This window comes from Aplidium turbinatum, chromosome 6 (assembly GCF_918807975.1).
Source record: "Aplidium turbinatum chromosome 6, kaAplTurb1.1, whole genome shotgun sequence".
NCBI lineage: Eukaryota > Metazoa > Chordata > Ascidiacea > Aplousobranchia > Polyclinidae > Aplidium > Aplidium turbinatum.
Genome location: NC_137477.1, coordinates 25,531,372 through 25,558,397, shown reverse-complemented (window position 1 = coordinate 25,558,397; position 27,026 = coordinate 25,531,372). Strand labels below are relative to the sequence as shown.

The 27,026-nt window shown below is 39.5% G+C and overlaps 1 protein-coding gene across 1 annotated transcript; it reads left to right on the top strand.

Annotated features, from left to right (window-relative positions):
- Positions 1-2,701: 2,701 nt before the first annotated feature.
- LOC145772659 (CD9 antigen-like) lies at positions 2,702-25,862 on the top strand. The gene is made up of 8 exons (XM_082584528.1): positions 2,702-2,839; positions 5,976-6,075; positions 10,332-10,429; positions 10,849-10,923; positions 11,777-11,863; positions 13,131-13,307; positions 23,710-23,793; positions 24,596-25,862. The coding sequence occupies exons 1-8, from the start codon at positions 2,783-2,785 to the stop codon at positions 24,662-24,664; spliced, it is 747 nt and encodes a 248-aa protein (XP_082440654.1). The 5' UTR covers positions 2,702-2,782; the 3' UTR covers positions 24,665-25,862.
- Positions 25,863-27,026: the final 1,164 nt, after the last annotated feature.

The following is a 27,026-nucleotide window of genomic DNA, read 5'->3' as shown; positions in this document are numbered from 1 at the left end:
AGTATGAATTAATCAAGACCAGATTTTTGTAGCAGTTAGCAACATTTAAAAGTTTCGGTTTAAATTTTAAGTTCAAACACAAAGTTTCACCACTGATTTTAGAAAGAATAATGTAGCAAATAGTGATAGACAACGCGTTGTAAAAAAATCTTTTATATTGTTGAGCCAGGGATTACGGTGGGCGTATTTGTGATCTGCAGGTCGCTGCAGCAGATAAGGTTTATTAACCAATCAGAAGGCACGATTTAAATCAGCTGATTGAAGTCATGCAACTCATGTAGCCTTCTTTAGAAAGTAAATTAATTGAACGTTTTGGTTCAATTAATTAAGTGTTAAGACTAGGGAATGGTCATTTTGATGGCGGGGGTTCGAGTCCCATCCCTGCCATTACTTTTTATTCTTCTGTAATTACCAAACAAAGTTCTAAACAAGAATTAACTCTACGGCTAAGTGCAAAAAAGGTCACAATGACTAAAGTCAGCTGGTTCATAAAAAATTGTCCTATGTTTGAAACGTCTACAGCAGTGGTTCTTAACCAGGGTTCGATCGAACATCTGTGTGTTTGACGCGTGATGTAATGGTGCCATCTGCATGTAACACAGAATGCAAAAATATATACATTATTATTACGTAACATTGTAAAAACGATCGGTAAGAAAAACTTGATTTTTTCAAAACATGAATTTCCTCACGTTTGCTTTTTACATGTTAGTTCTATTTTCAATTTTTCAGGAAATTCTTTTTTGTAAGGAAATCGAAGAAAATTTTTTAGCCTACGCTTTACTTGACTGTATTTGTCCTTTTTTGTAGGCAGATTTGCTTAAGGCTTTGTATTGACTGGCGGTAGTGTTCAGTAGTCAGTCATCAGTCAGTATCGGACCGGTAGGCCTACATTTTTTTCTTGCATTAAGACACAGATATTTATTTAAAAAAAAGAAAGGCTCATGGTTGCCATACCATTTTAAATGTAACATATTAATTACAACGAATGATAAAAGTAAACGACGACAGGCGACAGCACACTTCTAACAGTGTTCACTTCATGCGCCAGGCATAATATGTTGTTTATTATGTTTATCTGTTGTTCACCTTTAGTCTAACATGCCTGCCAAAAAAAGAAAGTGGTCAGAGAATTATGTGCAGTACGGCTTTGCTAACTTTCAAGGTTTTGCCACCTTTTCCCGTTTATTAATGTGCTGGTAGGTCTATATCGACTACTGTATTGTAGTTAGTAGTATCGTTTTCGTCCGGACGCGTTAATGACAAAAAATAAAATGATTGATTGATGGAACTCAGTAGCCTACTACTTTCCTGAACAAACGCAATATCCAGCATGGGTACTGGATAAGCCTACGTCAACCATTTGCTTATGATACTGCAACAGCAGATATAAACAGCCCATACTTGGTTGACCTTATCGAGCTTCAAGAAAGCGAGGGGCAAAAAAAAAAACTTTAACACAACAAATCTTCAAACATTTCGGTGCCAACAAATGGAAAGTTATCCTCTTATTACAAAAGTTGCCCTTGAAGTTCTCATGCCATTCGTAAATCGTAACCACTCATTTATGCGAGCTTGCGTTTTCTATTCTTGAGGATGTTAAAACAGAAAAACGAAACCGGCTTGCATACGAAAGTGACATGAGAAATTGAGAATGGCTGTTTCCGAGACAAAGCCTCCAATCTCACTATTGGTCTCAGAAAAACAACAACAGAAGTCTTAATACAGTAATGTATTACTATAAAATGTGGTTGATTCTTGTTTTTGTGATTCGGCGAAAATTTGGGGTTCAACGAAAGCTTGCAGATTAGCATAAGGGTTCGGCAGGTTAGTAAAGGTTAAGAACCACTGGTCTACAGGTCAAAACACCACATCTGCTGCAGCCACCTGCAGATTACAAATACGCTTACAGTGGTTGCGAGTCTCTGTGGGGGAGGGGCTCAATTTCCAAAGACTGGGAGCCACTGCTCCTACAGGGTTTCTTCAATTAATGATCGTTGTGCACTGCGCGCCCTGTTTGAAAATAAATTTTAGTTGGATACTTCTTCTATGAAGCACACAGTCAACAAACAGTCGGACTCCGATAGCCTACGTACATGTTTGTAGCTAATGTTTAATCTTTCAGTCAACAAACTTTTTCATCATGATTGCTTTTGCGTGATTAACACAAGAATTTGACGTAAGGAAACCTAGGTTGCTTGGCAACGTTATCGGAAAAACACATTGGGCGTGGGTCAGTAATTATGAAGGAAGAAAAGGATGCTCTTGTAGCGGCGGCTGGCAGTTTGCGCTGTTGCGCTGTTGCGCAGGAAGTTGGCTGATAGTTTTCAAGTAAAATGTTTAAAAGTATTTACGCATTGTAGTAAAATGATAACCTAACCTGAATTTTACGCAGTCAACAGAAAAGCTCTGCATATGCAAATAGCTTTCTAGTTTCTGGAGAAAAGGAACTCGTCTGTAATCTACACATAAAGTAGGCTTGCCATCAAACGTGGTCTGCGAACAATCACAGTATGTTGATCTCAGCATTTATTTTTCAAGAATGCTGGCATTTTGGCTTGTGCAAGCAGAATTCGTCAGCGTTAGAATCATCTGACATTGCGCATCAACAGAAATAAAGAATAGGCTCAGTAGTTAGTGCTCTAGTTGAACTCAAATCTGCAGAAAAGATTAAGGCAATAAAGTATATAATACTAAAAACTACTATTTTGTTATAAATACGACTTTCTTTCAAGATTAACAAGATTTAGTACAACAAAAACTCTATTACACGATTTTGAAGATGTGTTGTTATGCCATTGCGAAATATCTTCTGTTTGCCTTCAACTTCGTTTTCTGGGTAAGTCGCTGATTACGTGAGTTGGTATACCTCTGACAGCAAATCAGTCCTTTTTACATTAATCTAACGTCTGGAAACATTGAATCAATGTAAAGAGGGACTGGTTTGGGTGTACAAAAACTGTTTAAAATGTGAGTTGTTATAGTTGCATTGCGTTGTTGTTGCATAGTAATTCAATGATAACCTTCTACGAGATGACAAAAATTTATACGACTTCTGAGGTTTATTATGCGCACATCCAGACAGGAAAATCTGTTATTTTTACATTGATTCAACGTCTGCAGACGGATTTTGCTGTCTGGGCAGCAGGTGATGGGAAAAATTATTGACGAAAATTTATTTGCTGTCAAGATTTGCATGCCATGATGTTTGGTTAAATGCAAGAAATCAATGTACTGACGGCTATAATGAAGACGCTTTTCTCAATAAAACATACCACGTTTTAAAAGAGTAGTTGAGGTATAAGTTATATCGATTTGAACTTAAAAAAATGTTGTGGCTGAAGATTTCGTTTCATAGGAATATTCTTTGTCTTGGTTTTGTTTCAAAGGAACAGTAATTGAAAACCACGCATATCAAAGATTTTGGCAATTGAAGGAAAAGGTTTATTAGAGTGTTGGCATAATAAAGTTTAATTGCGTTTAAAATTGATGTTCTAGTTTTGACCTAATAAAATCGATTTGCAGTAGCAGTAATCAACATCTGCCTTTTCGTTTTCGCAGCAAAGTCCGTAGCATGGATTTGTTTAAAAGATGCAATTATAAACTTTGACAGTACCGTGAATTACACAATAAACTTCGACAGTGGACAATATTAAAAACGAATTTTATTTGGAAAAGCGAATGAAACCAAAATGTAGTAGCTTTGCATTGAAGCATTTTTTTAAGTTTCATTTTCGAGTGGCTCTAAAATTGTCGCGATTTCTTTCTTTCTACAAACATGCATTTTTAAAGCCTAAAACCCAACAAAGTGCCAGCCACTATCCAATATTTTCAATGTATCAATTCTATGTATATTGTAGGTTACACATTCCCCAATAAAAATAACATTGTTGGCACAATAGTTTACCTTTAACTTTTTTTCATCAAGCAAAACAGTACAGCAAATATACTTATTGAAGTGATTTTATACTCTTTTGGACAAATGTTTTCTGTTAAATTAAAGAGGTGTTTTGGTGTTTAATGACCAAATGTTAAAACCAGAACTTAGCCATAACCTTCTCGTGTTAAAAGCATTTTACGAATAACACCCTTCCACAGGGTTCCTGTGTTGCACATTATGCAACGTAGATTTTGAGAGACTAAGACGAATATTTATAAAGAGAAACAAAATAGCATTTCCAACTACGGTTGCTTATTGTTGGTTGACTGAATAAACCATTTCCAAAATACAAGTCGTCAAATTCGGGTTTTGGAGCTGGGCGTTACAACGTTAAATTGAAACCTAGCCGGTTAAAGCGTTCAGGCCTATACTCAACACAGAAAGGTCATAAGCAATTTACAATCGTCATTGATTGACAAGTTGAGTAGCCTACTTAGCGTCACACCTTTTCGTTTTGTTTAATGTCAGGGTTCGTCAATCACTGAGACGACGCGCAGTCCTGATGCGCGAGATATAGTTGAACTCTTATCATTCTCGTTATTGGACATTTTATGCAGAGTTGTTTTAAATTACGTTCAATTGATTATTGTTTCAATTCTTTGCTAGACTGCCACACTTTAATGTGGATCTAAATCCTAAATCCCTGTTGAGCTTTAGATCTTATTATTGTTTATGACGTATGTAGTTTTGTCACGTTGGTTTTTGTTACTGTAACCGACTTATCTTTTGTCTAATGGGGTTGGGAAAAATGTAGCCTACTTTAGTAATGTCATAAATAACCAATAAACGGTCTGTGTCAAGACCATAAAGATGACAAAGAGACACATAGCTGATATTTCTTTACAAGCTTAACAGGGATGTTTAAAGTAAAGGCGGGCGTCTGTCGATCCTAAGTTATCCACCAACTGGTGATCCGAAGTGTTTTGCTGAAGCATGATCTAATTTTCGGTAGGCTACAATTTCCATCTGAGACCACTCGCTTAACTTTTAATCATTCTAATTTAGCTTAGCTATCATGGAATTTGATTTTGCGGAATTGGTTGCTTTTTGGAAACTTGTTTAATTGTTTTGCTTTGTTAAATAAAATTTGTTTAATTTTGACGCAAAATTCTTGTCATCGTCTGGTATCCAACGTACCAGTGCTATTTACAGTACAATGTCAATAACCGATGATGAAGCTTTGACTTTAACCTTCCAATGGAAATTTCTGGTAAAGCCTGAAACGTGCCGTGTGCATTGTGCAACCTCCATGCATTGCATCCACCGGCGCCGAGTCCCGGGAGGGCGGGCGGCCCGCGCCCGCCGGACATTTCAGGAATTAAAAAAAAAATTAATGCAATTTATGTGTCAAAATTTCTGTAACCATCTGCCATCTTCTGATACTAGCCTAATTATCTTATTCGCAGGGTTTTGTTGCCATATGATAGGCCCTACTAGACCTACTAATTAAGCGAATAGTTTTCGTCAATTATAGCCATTGTTACATTCATGCAACGTTGATTCGCCATTAAACGAGCAACAGTTTTGCATCGCTTACTTAAGCCCACAGTGGGGAACGTGTTGCTACCTAATTTTCAACCGAAAAGGAACGTCGGTTAGATCCATTTTTAAGATTTTAAAAAGCAAATAACCTAACAGGCTTAATGCATCTGTTTTTCAATGTTATATCAGACATGCTATAGAAAACTTCTTGTCAATGCAAACAAAACCAGGATAGAATGGGCTTTCCAAGCATTGCTTTGAGGAGCTGTTCAAATATCATATATCCACGTTTTCTTATTTTGCTTACCCTCACTTATTTTCCTTCCGGTAAAGTCATAGGCCTACTGCACGAATTTCACTATGATCATACGACATGAACTTATACGACTTTATCATACATACGACTTTTACAAGACGTAACTCCAAAGTTAATTACTATTAAATGAAAAGCATTACATTGTTCTGATTTTGTTTTATCCAGAGTTGTTTCATTCGTCATGCTTAGTCTGGCCTTACTGCTCATACTGTACATTCATTTATGCATACTTTGCAGTTGGCGGGATGCGCTGTTTTGGGTGTCGGCATCTGGTTGAACGTAGATCAAGACACCAAGGACTCTGTTGAAGTTGCCGGCATTGACTTTTACTATGCAGGTAAGTCATGTAGGCTAAGCTACAAGACGGGAAGTTTGAAAATTTTGGTACTAAACTTTGGAAGATTCCATGGGATGTTGACATTTTACCAACAGCATAATGCCTGTAGTCGAATAAAAAAAACTTGATAGTGCAACTGTGCAACTACCTTAGTATTTATCGAAGCAAACACTTCAAAATATTGAACACACAAAATTTGCGTTTGAAAGATGCAAATACGTAGTGACAGGCCCAGCGTTTTGAAGAATTGTACTCGACGTTTAAAAAGGTTTAACATGTGGATATAGGCCTATTAGGCGGGTCAATATATAAAAAATATGGGGGCAACCCCAAAAAAATTTATACAAAAGGTTTTTTTGGTTTTTTTGTTCCAAGTGTATAATTAGGTTGTACTATACCCCAGAAAAAAAGTCTAGAAAAATCTGACCCCGGGAAAGTGGTCAATTTACATAATTTGAAAATGGTGACTCCCCAAATTTTTCAATGTACACACAATTTTTTTAGTTCAATTAACACACTATAAATGTATTAAACACATATAAACAATAAACATGGTATCTATGCACCAAATGAACATATCAGAAACCGTCTGTGATGTCATTATGATGTCATGGAAGACATAGGCATCGATTTTTTAACATTTAAGAAAAAATCTGAGGGGGCAAGATGATAAAAAGTGTGAAATATGAACCCAAATTTGAACAGTTCCATAAAATTACACTGTCAAAGCTACAAAAAAGAACAGAAAAGCAGGGTAGCTGCCCCCCCAAACAATTTCTACTGGGGGGCGCGCACCCCTGCCTCCCGGGAATCGACGCCTATGATGGAAGAGTATATGCACTAAGCGTCAGAGAATGTCAGAGATGATTACCATTTTTCAAGTTATGATTGTTACATACTAGTAGTCGTCACAATTATCATCGGTACTGTCTGTGTCGTCTTGATCCAATGGAAGGACATTGTTTGGGTTTTTACAGGACACAAGTTGGCATTGTCCACAAGGGTCAGGTCTGATGGACATTCTCGAAACTGTTTATGGGGACAATGCAGTAAAGCATATGATGGGTGGCAAAGCTGTGCAGAGAGCTTTGCGGGGCTACCTCTTGATAGAAAAATGCTTGAATGGGATGCTGGTCTCTGAAATGATGGATAGTGATCTCGAGTTAGCTGGTTCGGTGAAGTCGTGTGAGGACATGTACACCTTGTTGATAGGAGGAAAGACCACATTGGAAACAGTAGCTACTTTGGAGACAAATGCTAAACTTCAGCAAGCACTTTAGCATTTGTCTCCGAAGTCTCTGTCAACTTCAGCAAGCACTTGACAAGAAGAAACTTGGCTTGTTTGATAAATCCAGGACAAATAAGCTTTGGATTTCTTACATGAACATGGTCAAATGTACACGAATGCTGCTGATGGCAGATCGAATTGGTTCCTGGGATAGACATATTTGTGCTGTTGCCGAGTGCTTACCAATATTTGCTGCTGCAGGGCACCACAACTACTTGAAATCAGCACACTTGTACTTGCAAAACATCCAAAACCTCAAAATGAAGGACCCTGCTGTCTTCAAGAAATTTCAGGATGGATTACATGTCATCAGGCGAACCGACAAAGTCTGGGCTGGCCTTGGTTCGGACCTTGTAATTGAACAGACATTGATGAGATCGCTAAAGACAACCGGTGGCTTGACAAGGGGTAGTGGAATGAGCGAGGAGCAGCGAGCCTTGTGGGTGTTATCCTCACCAGCTTGTTCAGAGTACAATCATGCGATGGAGGACTTCAACAAGCGTGCATTTACAACGAGTGCACAGCATAAGGAAATGAGTGGGGCAAGGATGAAAAGAGATCAGGCCGACCTCGTGAAAATCAAAGAAAGGCTCCAAGCATTCAGTCCATTTTGTGCGGATCCAACGCTGAGGAACATCATCACCGGAGTGATTGCGAAAGATGACGTAAATGTTGATGATTATCGAACAGTCGGGAGGAAAATCTTAGAAAAATTGGAGGGTCAGCCAGTTTTTACATATGCAAGTAAACGGAAGGACAAAGTGAAAACTTTACGTGATTCATGTTGCATCAAAGTTTCCCAAGATAGATCCATCAATCCCGCCTTACTTTTTCAGAGAATTTTGGTCATATCGAATGCAGGTGACTTTTCTCTAGAGGAGGTTCTAGAATACGAACTGAGCCCATTCCCATTTCCCACCAGCCCTGTTTGAGACAACCAACATTATGAGGAAGCCAGAGAAAACACAGCTTGCTAAAGCAATCGATGAGTACGCAAGCAGCCTATCTGATGAGGCTGTTACCAACGAAGTACCACAGACCGAGAAGTATGTCCTTGATGGTGGTTCCCTCATGCATCGCGTACAATGGACGAAGGGAAGCACATATGGTGCCATTGCGGATGGCTATGTCGACTTTACCCTACGCAATTACGGGATGGCGACAGTCGTTTTCGACGGTTATCGTGATCAACCATCAGTGAAGGACTGCACCCACCAATGCCGTCAGCAGAAAAATCATCCAAAAGTGAGCTTCACTCCAGGAACAGTCTTCACTGGAAACAAGGAGGAATTTCTGTCACAGGGCTGCAATAAGCAAGGGCTGATCAATATGATAAGCAACAAACTGCGAAAGAAAGGCCCCACAGTTATAAACGCTGAAGGAGGTGCCGACTATGATATTGTTCAGGCAGCTATTGCAGCTTCTGAATACCACACTACAACCCTGGTTGGAGAAGAAACAGATCTCTTGATCCTTCTCCTCTATCATATGGACAGTCGGAAGAAGACAATGTATTTTCGTATACAATATTAATACCCTAAAGGAATGTCTCGGACAACAGCTATGTTCTCAGTTACTCTTCATCCATGCGTTTACAGAATGCGATACCACCTCACGAATCTTCGGAATAGGAAAGAGAACACTCTTTCAGAAAGCCACCAAAGGCGACAAAGAGCTAGAATCCATGGTACTTGCATTTACAAAACCTGGCCAGAGGGTGGATGCAATTGAAGAGTATGGCAAACAGTCAATGGTTCTACTCTATGCTGGAAAGCAAAGCGATTCGCTGGCATCTTTGCGACATTCTGTGTTGAAAAAGAAAGTAGTTTCAGTGTCATCCTTCGTTGCGCCAGCCCGACTTCCACCAACTGCATCTTCTACAATATTCCATTTCCTGCGTGCTTACTATCAAATAATGATATGGTTAGGATTAGAAAGCAATTTGGACCCTACTGCCTGGGGTTGGAAGATTAAGGACAAACAATTCACACCAGTAATGACTCTGAAAAACCCTGCACCGGACAATCTGTTAAAGATTGTGCATTGGAATTGCACGATCGCTTGCACAACACGGCGATGTACATGTAGGAGGTACGGATTTCCGTGTACCTCTGCTTGTGGACAATGCCAACTTGTGTCCTGTGAAAACCCAAACAATGTCCTTCCATTGGATCAAGACGACACAGACAGTACCGATGATAATTGTGACGACTACTAGTATGTAACAATCATAACTTGAAAAATGGTACTTCATCTCTGACATTTAGTGCATATACTCTTCCATCATAGGCGTCGATTCCCGGAAGGCAGGGGGGCGCGCCCCCCTGTAGAAATTGTTTGGGGGGCAGCTACCCTGCTTTTCTGTTCTTTTTTGTAGCTTTGACAGTGTAATTTTATGGAACTGTTCAAATTTGGATACATATTTCACACTTTTTATCATCTTGCCCCCTCAGATTTTTTCTTAAATATTAAAAAACCGATGCCTATGTCTTCCATGACATCATAATGACATCACAGACGGTTTCTGATATGTTCATTTGGTACATAGATACCATGTTTATATGTGTTTAATTCATTTATAGTGTGTTAATTGAACTAAAAAAAAATTTTGTGTACATTGAAAAATTTGGGGGGTCACCATTTCAAATTATGTAAATTGACCACTTTCCCGGGGTCAGATTTTTCTAGACTTTTTTTCTGGGGTATAGTACAACCTAATCATACACTTCTTAGAACAAAAAACCTTTTGTATAAATTTTTTTGGGGTCAAACCTTATATTGACCCGCCTATATCAACTGAAATGACACATCAGAGAAATGACATTTATCGAAAAGTTTGTTAGAAGATTGATTGTGGTTCTCAAGCGCTCGAATGCGTTTTGTGATGATGGAATGCAAAAAGGTTTGAATTTGACCTATTGTAGACTTGTAATGTAGGCGCTACATGTTTTTACTTTTTACACCGCAGGAGCTATTGTCCTCATTGTCGCTGGGTGCATAATGTTGGTTGTGGGATTTTTTGGCTGCTGTGGAGCCATCAAGGAAAACACCTGTCTGTTGGGAACGGTATGACAAAAGCTTTTGTTTTTAAAATTTCCAATTAGTTTTTTGATTCATCGTGTTCAAAAAATTGTAAGCTAACATTTCAACCTCAGTAAATATTCTATGGTTTGGCATTGGGTTTCTGATACACACGGCTACGAATAAATTATAAATTTATTACAGTCAGACGATTAAAAATTGTGCGAGTTAAAGAAGCTGAAAGTTTATCATATTAGACATAAAACTTTGCAGTCCCATGCTTCAATGCAAAATCTCAAACAGCAAATCAAACGTCTGTTGACATTAAATCAATGTAAAAAAAAAGCAGTTAGTTCCTGCCTGGGGTGATTTGCACAACCAACCAGATACAGGCTAATTTTGTGTGGATCTGATAAGTCTACATTTGATCTAAGTAATGTTATAAACACCTATTTTATTTTTAGTACTTTGTCTTCTTGCTGGTGATATTTGGCTTAGAAGTGGCCATTGGAATATGGGCATTTGTAACATATGATACGGTAAGAACATAACTGTGGGCAGGTGTTTAGTTTTTCGTTAGTGTTTCGTTAGATTTCTCACAACAATAACCAGCAACCGTCTTGTAACTCAAGTAGTTGCGCTGTATAATTTTAACGTAATCAGTTTTACAAAAGATCCGCTACTTACGAATAATAATCAAATAACGTTTCATTTCACCAAGGCTCCACAAGACAAATTTAAGACACAAGCTCTACTCGGTTGGCTATTTTTCTCCAATAGGCTTTCGTGAGTTTTATCCGGAAAGCATTTTCAATTTTGGTACAGTACAAAGAATAAACGTCGACTAAGACGCTCAAGAGAAGAAGATCCTATTTATTTTAGCTCTCGTAGTTGAAGTAGGGGGGAGGGGTTATTCAATTTTGTTAAATCCAGCTTTAGGCATTCTTGCACCCCTAACACTTTAGATACCGTAGTCAGCTTTTTTAGTTTTGATAAATCAGAAACTTGCAAAAGCTTTGAAACTTTAAAATAAAATTTTTCCCTTTTTGTTACTAGTAACCCTGACCCAATAAAACTAATATCGATGGGCCATAATCTTCAAGTCGACAAAGGTTTAAACAAAATCAAAACGTACGAGTTTTGTTAACAAAATTTTCGGCTTCGGTAGAATGCTTTTATTTTCATTGAGGATTTCGAAATTTGTCGAATGCCAAAATCGATATTCGATCGGTCACCTGTGAGAGTTATTTCGTTCAAACAAAGAGGCAGCGGTAGGCAAAAATTTTCTTTATAAAGTGTAATCATGTATGCTAGTCTTTTGATCAGCAGAAACAGCACTACATCGGTTTTGATAATATCCCACCAAATAAAACTTCACCTTTTGTTTTCTAGTTAGATCAAGCCATAGACGATGGCATAGGAGCCATCAACCTTTCAGATAAAGATCAGCAAGACCTTCTTCGAGCAACGGAGCAGAACGTAAGTTTTTCAAACTGGAAGCATTTGAAGCGACTTCTCATGTTGCTTTGAAGTTTGAGTTAAATATTATTAAATAAGCTACGCAAAGACAGTGCTGATGAACTTTATAAATAATTAATGTTGTTTTTTTGTTTTTTTTTATTCTATACGTTTTTTTTTTACAAAAAAACTTCATAATCTTTATTGCTTTGTTACCCAGAATAAGCTAGGATACAATCTGCATACGTTTTTTCCTGAAATTTTTATATATATACACTACACAGTATATCTAAAGTTTTTCAAATACACTACCCCTTTAAGCTGTTCACAATTCATGCAAATACTTTTTTCAACAACTAATCCTTTTTTATGTCTTAACACGTTCTTCGTTACTTAATTTTCTAGTCTATTGGTTAGTTGGTTACATGTAAAGAGCTGTATTAGCTAGCCAGGGATAACTAACTATTTAGTATAGAATGTAGATATACTGTAAATGATCTTTGTGAATAGATATTAGTTCTTACTATCTTGTGATTTAATTGCTGATTACTTGACAAAGAGATCTGGCTATGTCTATATTGCCCTGCGCAATGCGCATGCGTTTACAAATAAAGCACGGATACCTTACCTCTTATTAGTGTCAATACACAGCTTCTCAGCGTACGTTATCAATAACTATAGTGTATACTAGAAAACGGATATCTACATATAATCTAAACCTGCCGCTATTTTCACTTAAAACTTTGCTTAATTTCTATTTTTCTCAATTTTAAGTTCACAAACCTAATCCGTTGTAAAAGATGTCATATGCAAATTTTTGTAGAAAGGAAAATCTTACGACTTTTACTGTTTACGTTTTTGCATGAAAACTATCAATTTAATTGAACATTAAAGCATTACGGTGGCAACAAAGATTTAAAAACAATTGTTTTTAACAAATACGCATAAACAAATATTTTCAGTTTGAGCGCTTGCAAAACAAAAGGATAGCTTTTTGCTATTAAATTTTGACGAGATAAAATACAGAACGGGTCCTGAGTTAGAAATCAACGACGGTACAAAAGTACTAGGAAAATTATTCTAGCTTTTTTCCAAATGGATTAGATGCAAACAACATAGATGGCAGAATACGCAGTGCTTTCATCAACTTTCCATGCCCGATATAAAAAGTAGCTTATGCCCTGGCTGGACCCCTTGTCAACTCTACCCCAGTTACTAAAAGATTGTAAAAAAATTACATTACTTTTCTTGTACATTCAGGTTTTCCGTGATGTTTTTCTTATTTCAGCTGCAATGCTGTGGAACGTTGACGGGATGCGCAGATTGGAATGCCCAATCAGTTGGGAGTTATGGTTGTGGCTGCGATCAAGATACCGTCTCCAACAAATCATATTGCGTAGAAATACCAACAGGTTGTTCTGCAGATTCGTATCCTGATTCACCAAAAGGCTATGTGTACGCACAGGTAACCAACAGTTTTTTTATTATCAAGTCATTTATTGAGGTTGATATCTCAAAAAGTGTTACGGTATTTAAAAAATAGGAAACGAAAAGTTTTAAACTCTGCTCTGCTTGATGTAACTGCTTCTATCTGAAGGGAAGACATCCTCATCTAGAGAGATTGCAGAAGGAAAAAGTTTATTAGCAATGATTCAAGAGTCTTTAAACAATGAAAAAAAATACTGTAATGGGAATTTAAACTGATGATTTCTTTTATCAATAAATATTATATTTTCAAATGAAAATAATTTGAAGCAGCTTTGGCGATAACAATTATTTAATTATTTTGCTGAAGTGATACTTGTAGCCTACTATGTAGCCTACTAAGCTTCTGGAGCTTCTTTTTGTAAGGCAGAAACAAGGTATCCATAACCACAGGCCAACAAAATTTTTTTTTTAAAAAGACACGACATGTTAGAGTCATTTTATGGTATTTCAAGGCCCCTGATCCCGAAAATGCACTTGTTTTTTTCGAATTGGCTCTAGTTTTTGAGATACAGCAAAAACATTTTTTTCGCAATTTTGAGCCCCTATAGATTTAACGTCGTGTGGTTTATTACATAGACAAAACTGAAAGTAATCCCAGGCACATTTCTAAGTTGTACAAAGGCTATTTGGAACCAATCACGTTGATTACAACCCAAACAAACAGCTATTTAACGTTTACTGGCCAGGTAACAATCAAAATAGGCCTACGACGTGAAGCAAGCCTGAGGAAACAAGATGTAGAATATACAACTTGTGTTTTGCGTTAATATATTTGATGACTTCAACAGTATTAGATTTACTAACTAAGCTACTAAGTACAAACAAAATGCATACATTGTTTTGCTTAACAAACTAGACAAATAAGCAGAACAAAGCTATGGATGATGATGATGATGGCGTATGAGCGATCTTTCCAGGCTAGATTGGAGGGCAGGAAATCTTCAACCACTCAGCAGTCTCGTCGTCCAGGACCCTCAGACCATGCGCACCGTGTGGGGGTCGGTGGGTTAGGCAGTGGTGGATGACATGGTCTGCGGTCTGTTCCGTGGCACCACACTCGCATTCTGATGAAGGAGCAAGGCCCCACTTGTGCATGTCCGAACGAAAGTGGCCGACGCCAGTTTGCAGGCGGTTAAGCCTGACCCACGCAAGCCTTGCGAAGGACATCCCTGGTGGACGGGGATAGGCGTCGGGTATGAAGTCACGGAGCGTGGAGGTGTGATTTTGCCACTCCGTGTTCCACATGTGGTTCGTCCAGTGTGCCGCACTTAAACCAAGTTCTTCTGCGTTTTTAAGTAGTTGTTGTGCGGCAGGCACAAAGGGGCGTCTTCATTTCAGCCGCTGCTTTATAGGTGGTGGTCTCTTGAATGTTGCATGGAGGAGATGGTCGGGGTCCAAAGCGCGGCGAGTGAGAGAAATCGTGGCTCCTTTACGGCGTAGCTCAGCGCAAGGATGGAGGAACCACGTGAGCCTCGTGGGCCCACCTACTTTATTTTTTGGGTAGGCCTGGCCCACCCACTTTTTAAAGCCAAATTTCTTTGAAAAGGTAGCGAAAACGGAAAATCAGAGAGGGAGTTCCAAAAAAGGTCTTAACTCATTTGATACACACTAGTTTGATTATCTTTGATAGCTCAATGATGAAATCCAACCTTCAAACTTTTCTGTTGAGTTCATTATTGATGTGCAGCGTGTGTGGGTGTGGTTGCGTGTGACTGGTGGAGCAATCTATCAATCAATATAATTATTCTCTATGCTCACTATGGGTAGAACAGTGATATCATTACATATGCAGTTATGCACGTACTGTATAATGCTGCATGTTATTACTCCTAGGTGGTATTATAACTGTGTTTATTGTTGCCTTTTTATTTGTGTGTACATCGCCACATTTTGTACAGCGCTATAGAGCAATTCAACGATTTTGTAAATTTTTTGACCAAATCCGGCCCAAAAATGGAAAATTTTGCTTGTTGGCAGGAAAGGCAGTTATGAAAACGCAATGTGTAAACCAGGGGTCGGCAACCTTTTTCTAACAGCGGGCCAAAGCCAAAGTTTACATGGTCTTCAGTTCAGTTCAGTTGTTTTTTATTTCTGACCATCATATCAAAAACAATACACGTCAACATAGCAAAGGTCGAGAAAAAGGTAGAAGCGACAAAACGAGAACGTTAAAACGTGCTTGTGACCGAAGTAAGTTATTAAGTTGAGAAATTTGGCACGGTCGCAACACCTTGAGAAAAATTTAAGATATAAAGGAAAAATAAAAAAAGAAACTGTTACAAAAAAAATAAAATAAACAACATATATTTAGGCTATAGCTTTATTAGCCCAAATAGCTTTAGCTGATATATTTAAAATTTGTATGGACATTGGACAGTTGCTATGAAGATCGGCCATGGTGCGTTATCAAGAGTGCTGACTGCTGATGGTCGTGAGGGGAACACGTCTTGATGCGTTTAGCTCATAGCAAAGAAGAGAAAGGCAGGCAAAGAAAACCCCACAAAGAAATCCTACCACGGGCAAAGCCATTTCAAGCGCAACGCACCAGGCCTTGCACGACTCACAAAAAAGATACAACTTGACGAAAACAAATAAAACAAACTAGCAAATACAACATCATCATCTTGCGGAAATTCAATTATACCCAGGGAAGTTATGTTTTGAAGATGTCAAGCGTACTTTGATATAAAGTTGCGTTGATAAAGCGATAATTTTATACCCCAGTCAGCTAAACTCGTCACTTCCACACTGATGCAATGTTAGCAAACGTTGAATTAATGCAAAAATGACAGGCATCGCTAGCTGGGACGTAGTAGTGGCATGTCACAGTAATATGAGAAATTTGGGTTAATGAAAAAAAATTCGGCATATTACGTTAGAAAAAATAGATAAACAAACAGACAATAGCATGACGATCCAGTCCAAGATATTGATATAAAACAACTGTTTGGAGCACATGGTCACCTCTTCACCGAAAGATGGCGATTGGTCAAAGAAGATGGAAAAACTTTTGCAGACTCTGTAGAACTTCTGTGGACAAAAAAAAAACAAAAAAACACATGAACCAGAAAGCCAGTAGGAGTATTTACAACCTTACCATTTTGCTAATAAATCTACACACATTGGTCTATCATTGCTGGGCAAAAAAAAATATTAGTATGTTTGGTGTATGTAATACTTAGATAGGATTATTTCAAGGAAGATTTAGCTTGTTTATTTTTAATTTAAAGCCTTTTACAGTTTTACATTTATTTCTTATAGTAGTTGGAAGCTTGTTCCAAACTGTTGGCCCCATGTACCGTATTGATTGTTTGCAAGTGTTAATTCTGCAATATATAGGAATATAAGGAGAGTTACTTCTTGTGGTTAGGCTACTTGATTGTTTACACATAATTATATCATTGAATGTTGTGGGAAATAGCTTTTTTGAATATTTAAACATGAAAGTTGCAATCTCTGTATTTTTCATGTGGTAAATTGATTTTAAATTATTGAGTTCCATTACACCTTTTATGCTTTCTCTGCGATCAATGTCAAATACAATACGAAGAAAGTTATTGCATGTACGTTGCAGCTTTTGCAATGTAGTTTTGTTTTCATGACACCATGTTGAGATACAATACAAAACAATATTGGCTGGCCGTAGCCTATTAATACCAGTTTTGATATATTCAGAGGCATGATTTCAAGGCGTTGACGTAGCCTAATACCTTCAGAATATCGGCTAGTAATATCCTTGGCGGGAATTAGCTAAACAAATTCTTAAACATCAAAATCTTTGTTTACTGCACGCACAAATACTGCCAGCTCAGCTGTAGGCTTATCTGTCGTGTCTGTGCTCTCATCTATTGCCATTACGAAGAACTGTAGATGTACAATAACTTTTTTCTAGATGTTACATTCTCCGATATATCTTCTTTTCGTCGAGTTATGGTTCTTGTTGCAAAACTTAGGCCTATATCTGAAAAGTAGTTTGTTTTTTTTTTCTCTGGACATATGTTTTAAATAACTTCCATCTTACACCTTTTCCCAAATTTTCCATCACTACGATTTCTTGTCTTTTGCTATTGATTGTGCTACCTTGTAGCTAGCAAAAGAATTTTCTGATTCATTGGTTTTCCTTTCCTTTGTAATAGAGAAATTTGCTGTTTTAATGCTATTTTTGAGTAGATTAGCTTTGCCGTTCTTTGTTTGACCCATTAACTTGGAAAAAATAATATGTTTTGTATCATAATGGCGCTTTATGTTGAGTTCTTTGTTTATACAAACAGAAACGCTGCAAATCAAAGACGTGGGCCTACTAAAATGATTAATGAAAAGTACGGTAGCCTACTTGTTCTTCCATTCGATTATAGGCTACTGTAGGCTAATAAACCACTGGCCTGGCCACATATTATTATAATTTGGAAGGGAGCAGCGGGCCAGATGATTTTTCTTGGCGGGCTGTAGGTTGCCGACTCCTGGTATAAACGATTTCAAATATTAGGAATGCAACAATGTTATGAGGGTCAGGGGGCTTCGTCCCCCAGAAGTTGGATTGACTTTGACTGCTGCCCCTCTTGGCCCACCTACTTTTAAAATGGTTCCTCCATCCCTGGCTCAGCGGGTTGGATGCCTGCTAGGATGGGTAGGCAGTCCGTTGGAGTGGGACGCAGGCATCCAGTCACAGTACGCAGTGCGTCGTTGATGGCGGTATCAACGTGGTGGGTGTGAGAACTACGACACCAGACCGGCGCGCAGTACTCAGCTGTGGAATGAACAAGGACTAGGGTAGCTGTACGAAAAGTTTTAGCACCAGCTTCCCAGCCGGAACCCGCCAATCGCCTCAAAAGTTCGACGCGTGTAGATATTTTTTTGCGCAGTGACTTCAAGTGCCGGCGGTACGTGAGTGACCTGTCCAGGGTTATGCCAAGGTATGTATGTTCGTCACAGTAGGGCAGGCGTTCCCCATCAATGTTGATGTTTATCTCACGCTGTGCCTCCCGGTTGTTAAGGTGGAAGGCCGCCGGCACTGTCTTTGACTTGCTGAGCTGTAGCTTCCATTTCTGGAGGTATGCTGATAGTGTTTGCATGTCTTGGCTGAGGTTCCTCTCCACTGACTGCCAGTTTCCTGCATAGTGCAGGAGTGTCAGGTCGTCCGCGTAAGCATATTTCCTGGAGACGGTGGGGGGCAAGTCGTAGGTGTATATGTTGAACAGGAGAGGAGCCAAGGCTGAGCCCTGTGGGACGCCGTTTTTAAGTCGGCGTAGTCTGCTTCGATGACCGCTACCCGTTGTGAGGGTAAAACTGCAGTTTTGCACAAGTTCCATCATCATATGGACCATGTGTCTGTCAGGGAGCAGACGGAGTAACTTGCAGGTAAGGCCGCTATGCCATACGGTATCATAGGCAGCCGTGAGATGAACAAACACGGCGCCAGCCTTCTTCTTAGCCGAGAAGCTGTCCTCAATGTCTTGGGTCATAAGTGTGACCTGATCTACGGTTGATTGTCCGTGGTGGAAACCAGCTTGTTCACGGGAGAGCTGCGGATCTATTATTGGTTCGACACGGGCGTAGATGAGTCTCTCGATGATCTTGAAGGGGATGCAGAGCAGTGAGATTGGACGGTAGCTCTTCGGGTCTCCTGGGGGCTTCTTCGGCTTAGGAACTGCAACCACAAGGGCTCTTCTCCAGATTCTGGGAATTCTCAGGTGGCGCAAACAGCAGGAAAGCAAGTCTTTTTACCAGGACATTAAGGAGGCAGCAGCATGGAGTATCAACTCCGGGCATAGGTGGTCAGGGCCCGGGGCTTTACCTGGCTTTATGTGCTGGAGAGCGGCGGAAAATTTTTCCGGGGTGAACTCACCCGAGATGTTGTCCCTGTCTGGGGTTGTTACCCTCCAGAGGTCCGTCATTTCCTGCAAGACGGATCTATCTGATTCACGGTCTCTCGATTTGTATTTCCCGTTGTCCACAAGTTGTGAGGCGATGGAATTTGCTGAAACGGGACATTGTTGACGAGAGGCACGTGATCTGCCAGTTAGGTTGTTCGGTAGCCACTTTAACAAGTCGAAATTCTGCCACTGATATTGATTAGAATGAAAGCGCCAACCAATCACAAGCTACGGTTTAAGTGACGTAAAAAATGGCGAAAAGAAGATAATAGCTGGTTGGCTTAGGGGTTAGGGTTAGGGCTAGAAAGTAGTCATTTCATTGACGCAGGTTCGATTCCCACCACTGCTATTGCTCTTTTTCTTCCGCAATTACCAAATAAAGTTCAAAACAAGCATTAACTCTCTGGATGAGTGCGAGAAGGATCACAATTGGACGGTAGCCTCTTATAACATGTTCTGATTGGTTGGCGGTTGCATTCTAATCAATTTCAGTGGCAGAATTTCGACTTGTTAAAGTGGCTACCAGGTTGTTCAGTGTACTCCATGCTATGCGGCTGGAGTGCGTGAAGTCGATTGATTCAACGGCTTCTGTCCAGCGCTCCTTCCTCTTTAAGTCCAGCCTTGCCAGCAGAGCTGTGGCTGAGCTGTTGGTGTCATTGCCCTGAGGGGCGGGGAGGAAGTCGGAGTAGAGGCTTTCGCACTCCTTATCTCAGCACGGTATGTAGGTCTTACGTCGGCCGCGGGGATGGATTGTTTTGCCGCTGATGTTATTGCATCACAAAAGTCCTGGTAGGCTTCTTCCACGTTGTTGGTGTGAGGGGATGGGAGATACTGTGTGGCTTCATTAGTGAGGAGGCTATAGCACTCCCAGTTAGCCATTCTGAAGTTCCATCGCTTAACAGGCTTGCTCGGGACAGGCATTATGAGCGCTGGAGCCGTGATAATCGAGGGTCGATGTTTGGACCTGGGGAACTTCTCTAGCACACGTCTGTCCGGTTGGTAATTATCGAGGTCATCACTTGCGAAAGCCAGATCGGGGTTTGTACCAGCGTTCCAGCGTCCGGAGAAGAAGCTCGATCGTGCAGTAGGGTGAGGTTATTATTGGCTGACCATGAGGCCAGGCTTTCTCCGTCGGTGTTGGTGGTGTTGTAGCCCCAGTCAACGTGGTGGCAATTAAAATCGCCAGCGTAGAGGCTGGGTTGGGGGAACACTGGGATGGCTGTTGGTGTTAAGCGTGAGGGTGGTGGCTTATAGACATTGATGATGTGATAGCCTGATGTGTCTATGCATAGCCACTCTATCTCCGATTGGGCACTGGACTGGTCTATTGGCGTCCAGCTCAAATGCTCATGGACAAACGTGGCGAGGCCGTGTTTTCTGCTGATGGTTGCGCCTGCGAGTGTGAAGTTGGGTAATACCAACTTATCCGCAGATGTGCAGTGGGTCTCCTGGAGAAGAATAACGAGGGCCTGATGTTTTGTGGCCAGATACTCGATGATGCTGAGCTTGCTGGCCGTAATGCCCTCGGTGTTCAGCGGCAGTACGGTGGGTCGTCGGTACTTTTCGACAAAGGAGCTGCCGCGCCCTGGGAAGGGCGTTTCCCTATCCACCCTGCGCTGAACCTGGGCCTGGTTTGCTCGAGTGTGACAATCTTCGCTTCGCATATCTTTCTTTCTTGAAAATATGGTACTGACGGGAGGGACCACGAGAAGGTGCTTGTTCTTCCTCCCAAGCTATCGATAAACAACGCAACTCGTTATTATGATAAGCCTACTGAGCAACACCCCATCAAGGCAGGGGCTCCGGACACTTCCTGAGAGTAGGGGGGGGGTAATTTAAGCAGGGGCGGGAACGATGTTTTGACATCGACAGGGGGCTTATTGGATTATCGCATCACATATACTTCTGGGAGGACGCCACCCAGACCCTCTTTCGCATTACTGAAAGCTTCAGTACAGCGTCTTAGGCAGCATGTTTCGCGCCCAAGGCGCAAATTTTTTGCTCTTTAGCACAATTTAAAATTGAAAAATTATTTCAACGAACCTAAAATCGCGAGCAAAAGCTCTTTAACATTTGCCACATTTTTAGAAGCTTTGAGACAATTTTGACTGGAAGAGGAGACGTACGCAAAAATTTCTCTCTGTATTCTTCCTTGGCTCAAGTCCTCCAAATTTTGCACTTCAGACGCTAAATGGTTAGATTTAAAAGATCAAAAGCGTTAAGGCCAAAGTTTTCTATAACTTAATTTACAATTGCATGAATACAACACGATAAATTGTGCCATAACATCCGCAGTGAAAGAAAAAGTTTCAGCTTCTAGGATTCTAGGGTCTAGGCCTACATTCAATTCAGAAAAAAAAAATAAATAAAAGCTAAAATGCATTAACTTTTACAACAACAGAAAATATAAAGACATTGAAACAATGCAACTGTAGTGGGTTTCGTTCGTGAGTGGTAAAGCATGATGTGAGTGGTAAAGCATGAAAGCATGTTCAGCAATCAATGACCGTCTCGCACACGCCATGTAAGCATGATGTTCCAACTTCCTTTGTGACGACTTCATTCGAACATGTTCACCGTACATAAGTAGCCTATCAATAAGGTGATTCCATGGCATTCTGAACTTTTTCTTAGCCTTGAGCCCAGAAACGGGTTTGAGTGCAATGTTTGCATACTTTAGAAGGAACCCAGGACCAGTGCCGGTCTTAGGGTATTTCGGGCCCTGTGTGGAATATGCTTTGCTGGCCCCAATGACAATGATTCAATTCAGTAGCGTAGCTAGGTATTTTGAAAGGTAAGGGGGGATGGTTTGACGGTCGGCGGGCGAAACCTGACGGTGTGATTTCCGATGGCGACACCCAGCGGCGTGGGGTCTGGGGACTTCCCCAGAATTTTTTGAAACATTGCTTTGATTTTGGGGCATTCTGAGAGCATGTTCAACAAAAATTTGGGTATGAATATTACTGTAAAATGGTGCTGTCCGGTGGCATAGCAAAAGGATAAGATCATGCTTTCTTTGGCATTTTTCGGAAATAAAGCTATGTCTCTACGTTGAGTCTGGATGTAACCTATTTCGCCCCCTGAAAAATTCGTACCCCGATTTCGTACCCTGAAATCGGTGTAACAAAATCAAATTTCGACTTATTTTGTCCCCTGAAAAGATCGAGAGAAATTTTAAAATGTTTGCGGCAACTTCGATCAGCGACTTCGGCTCTGTTGTTTGTTTCTCGATCTTTACAGGGTACGAAATGTTCATGGGACGAAATAGGTTGCACCCGTTAAGTCTCTATGTTTTCTTGTTGCTAATTCCTTTGTGAATTTTTCCATTGAAAATGACAAAATTACTGCATTTTCTGAGTAAAATGCGGGCCCCCTAATTTGCGGGCCCTGTGCGATCGCACGGTTTGCACACCCCAAAGACCGGCACTGCCCAGGACTTATCTTGATCAACCAGTTTCATGTCAAAGTAATAATAATAATGCTTGTTTTTATATAGCGCTGTATCCATCGCAGAATGTGTTGCTCCTCAGCGCTTCACAAAGCAGACAGTGTCAATGCAGACGGCTGCATCCTACTCGTCAAAGGCATATTTTATTAGCCCATGCCATTTATTAGCCTATAGATAAAAAACTTCTCGCAGCAAAGACTTGGCCTTAGCAAAGGCTTAGAATAAAATTTCATTTGTACAAGTATCCATTTCAGTAGGCCTACCTTTTCAATATAAAACTGCATTCATAAACACATGACTTTCGGGCTGTCTTTCTTGTGAGGTAGCCTACTGATTCACAACTGTTTTCATTGAGTGTTCATGTCTCCCTTACATTAATCACAGTTCATTTCGACCCTTGTTTGCGTTTTGAAGTTTCGTACAATATCAACCAATTGAACTAGACAAGTGCACTTATGACATCACAATGAAAAGCAGGGCTGAAAATAATTAGCCTAATGTGCCAATTGAAAGCTTTTGAGTAACGATTTCAAAAATATTTTCATTGTTGAATATCTCGAAAACTAGAGCGAATTCGAAAAAAACTAAGTGCATTTTCGGAACCAGGGGCCCTGAAATACTCTAAAATGACTCTCACCTTTTGTGCCAAAATTCTTTTGTTGGCCTGTGTAATCTGCAAATTTTATCGTTTTAAAATAGATGACTTATAATACAGTGCGTAGCACAATATTACTGTGCTTTTGCGGACCAATGCAAGTTGATTAAACTGGAACAAAATGCACAGTATTATATTAGGCTATAGGCTGCTATGACAAGATGGCTTCGAATTTAAGTTTGTGGAGTCACTCAACCATCATTAAGATTAGAAGCTGTTCAGGTATCATGATCTATTTTCATGCCTTTTTTCACTCCACTCACACCCTTTGACGCCAACTATTTTATTTGTTGTCATTCTATACAACACAAGATGATGATTCTAAAACCACTCAGGAGCGCCATATAAGATGTGAACAGCCCTTTAATAAAATTATACTAATTCATGTTGCTTTGTCATACAGCCTTGCTCTGACGCCGTGTACAGTCTGATATACGACAACTTGACCATCGTTGGGGCCATCGGTCTTGCTATTGGTTTAGCTGAGGTAAGTAACGTAAAATTTACTCGAAAGCAAACATAAATAGACGTCGTTTTGTTTTTTAATCCAGTTTATCAAAATCTTGACTCGCACACTTTTAGATTCTTAAAAACCTTATTGTTACCTCGTCTTTGTAAAAAATTACTTCGAATATCTGTTCTGAAGAATAATATCGAAACTTGAAATAAAGCTGTTTAACCGTTCGCCATGTAGGCTAAATAGCTACTATAGATCATCAAAATCTAAATTTACTTTGGATACAGACGAAGAACATCATCTGTCGAGTGTGAACCCAACGTTAGGGGAAAATAGCTGTTCCAAGTCTCAATATTTTAAGCCTTGACCGTACCAATTTTAACTACATGGTGTCGACTACATTCATTACTCTGTAGGCTACTTATCGCAATTGATAGTTTTATTTTCTTGAAAAAAACACAACAATCAAGTATCAACCCTGCGGTAAAGGCGCCAAATGTAGAAACATAAATTTATATTTGTTTATACGCAAGGCTTCTTCTGAAGAAGCACAATGCTGAGCAGCAGCCTACCTAAACAACAAGCTTTCGCGTTTTGCTAAATAGACCTACATCTGCGCAACTTCCACGTTAGGCGAGATGCCTTTTGTCATAAGTGTCAGTATCGTCAATTAGAAATCATAAAGTTTAAATATTAGGCTTACCAACCACCACCAGGATATCGTTTCTTTATCTTCTGTTTATCATCAAGAATAAACTTAAACATCCTTAACACAATAATTGTAAAAGCCATTTCATAAGTTTTTGTAACTTTATTGAGTTTTTTTTTACAGATTATTGGAATGATAGTTGCAATGTGCATGTGCTGTTCCGTCAAGAACAAGAGCCACCATTCAGTATAACTTTGAAGCAAGCTACATGAACAGTCATTGCAAGTTTATCATGAAACGTCTTTGCAGTGCTGACAATTCGTTGCATCATACCCATTGTAGTAGCGCACTTGCTCTAAAATAATTTTCTAGATGGATTTAGCGAAGACTATTTCGTAAAGGTTAACCCTAAAATCAACGTGTGTGTGTAAAAATGTTATACAAAGTAGCTGCAGCGAAAACAATGTCGGTTCTTACATTCCAATGACTTTCCACGGGCTCTCATTTGTTATTATTGTCCTGCTAATTAAACACAACTATACATGTTGATAATTATTGAGTTAGGTAGAAGAAAAGAATACCTATACATGTCATAACCTCAATATACCAACTAAACTATAGTCAGTAGACTAAGTACCTGCTTTTCTATGTGGGGTTACCATATTTTCGCTACCAAAAAGGAGGACATACTAAAAAATATCAACGGTTAGCCTATTACTTACTTTTACATTGTCTGTAGGCTACTACTCATTCTCACTTAGTTGCATGCAGCAAGAGCATTGCCATCAAATTTCAATATTAAGGGCATCATTTGTACATGGAGTCATAATCATTGTTTTCCTTCGAGTTTACTCACCTTTGACTTCAGATTTGGACCTACCTTATCTTTATTATCAAAAAGTTTTGCTTTGTGTTTCTTAATCTATAGAATATAAAATGTGAAGAAGCTAAAACTAAAAAATGCAATAAATTAACAGTTTTAAGTTTTTGCCAACAAGTCTACGGTTCTGCTTTTACAATTAGGCCTACTAAATATGCAAGCTGTACATGAATGCGCGCTGAATTTCAATTGTTTAAAATGCAAAAGGATGACATTTCCAAACGTCCTTGAAGAGCAACGTTTTCTTTTTATTAAAAGAGGAAATGTCTTCCATAAAAAAAAGACGCATTGTAACCCTATTATGTCAACAATTAACCAGCCAAATGGTTAAATCCGTTTTACTGTATATTCGATTGGAAGTAGGCTATCAGTTCTTTTCTCCAAGTCCGACACCTTCATAGCTGCATGGAAACGATGGTTTGTTGGTCACTGCTCTTATGATAATTGTTCGTTTGTACTGTAAATAAATGTTTCATTGACCCAACAATTTGAGATTGTATCTTTAAAGTGATGTGAAAACTTCCTTGTGAATTTTATCATAGTTCTCAGATTAAAACTACCTGGATTGTGGCTAATGTTTGAGCTCGGAGGCGAATTGGAGTGTCAAGACAACATCCCCAACATATTTGGAGCAGGAGTGGAGTTGGAGTCACAAGCATTGGGGTCAGAGTAAAAGAGAAGTCCAGAAAACCTGATTTCCTACACCTCTGCTAAGAACGCACAAAGAACGTAAGATCGCAATAACAGAAATAATAGCAAAAACAAACAGGGAGCACCATTTTACCACCCAGACCCACCAAAAACATTTTCTGAACAGCCAACTTATTTCACTGTATTTAGCTATCACTACATAGACAAAATCAGAGCTTTAGGTGAAATCAGTAGGCTACTTCGGTATGGCATTTATCATGCGCCACTGCTATCTCAGTAGCCTATTCAGCATGCACTACTGGGGAAAGGGCGGATGAGTTGATACGGAAGGTTAGTTGATACACCACCACTTTCAGGAAATAATTTAACTTTTTGGAAACAAAATATAACCAGCTAGCGATATTTCAGGTTGATGATTCAGGTCGAAAAACCACAGTGAAAACATAATTAAATGAATTGTCCCAAAACACTGTGGTGTAATTTGAAAAAAAAACAAATTGTGTAGTCGGTGAGTAAATTTTTCTAATACTGTAGTTTTTGTCGTCTTCTTGCAAAAACCAAAAAACTGTTCACATAAAATAGGTTAAGCTACTGTTGTGACATAATTAAAGTAGAAAATGGACATTTTATTATTATCTACAGGCAGGGATCAGACCAGTAGGCTACACGTGTATCAACTGATTTGCGCTATATATTTGTTCCAGACGGTTGTTCGCCTGGTCAAACGTCATGTAGAAACCGTTCGGGTCTACTGAATATTACGTCATGGAAATTCCTAAAACATGAGCCAAAATTGCACCATCGTCCGTAAGACTCGTGTCAAACCTGTTTAAACCTGTTTCAGTTGAAACCTGTTTGGACATGAAATTGCGTCACACGAACTGCTCTCGTGCCTTTGAGTTATCACAAACTTTTCTGATTCATTCTCGAAGTTGTTTGTTGGAAGTCGGTCGCAAGTTTAACTGGTTTATTTGGTGCTTGCTAGCTGGACAAATTCTCCGTCTTTTATCCAAGTAATCTGTATCGTAGTGACAGTTTTAGAGGTGTACGGCTTTGCATCTCGATTTCGATAGCCGCGGGCTA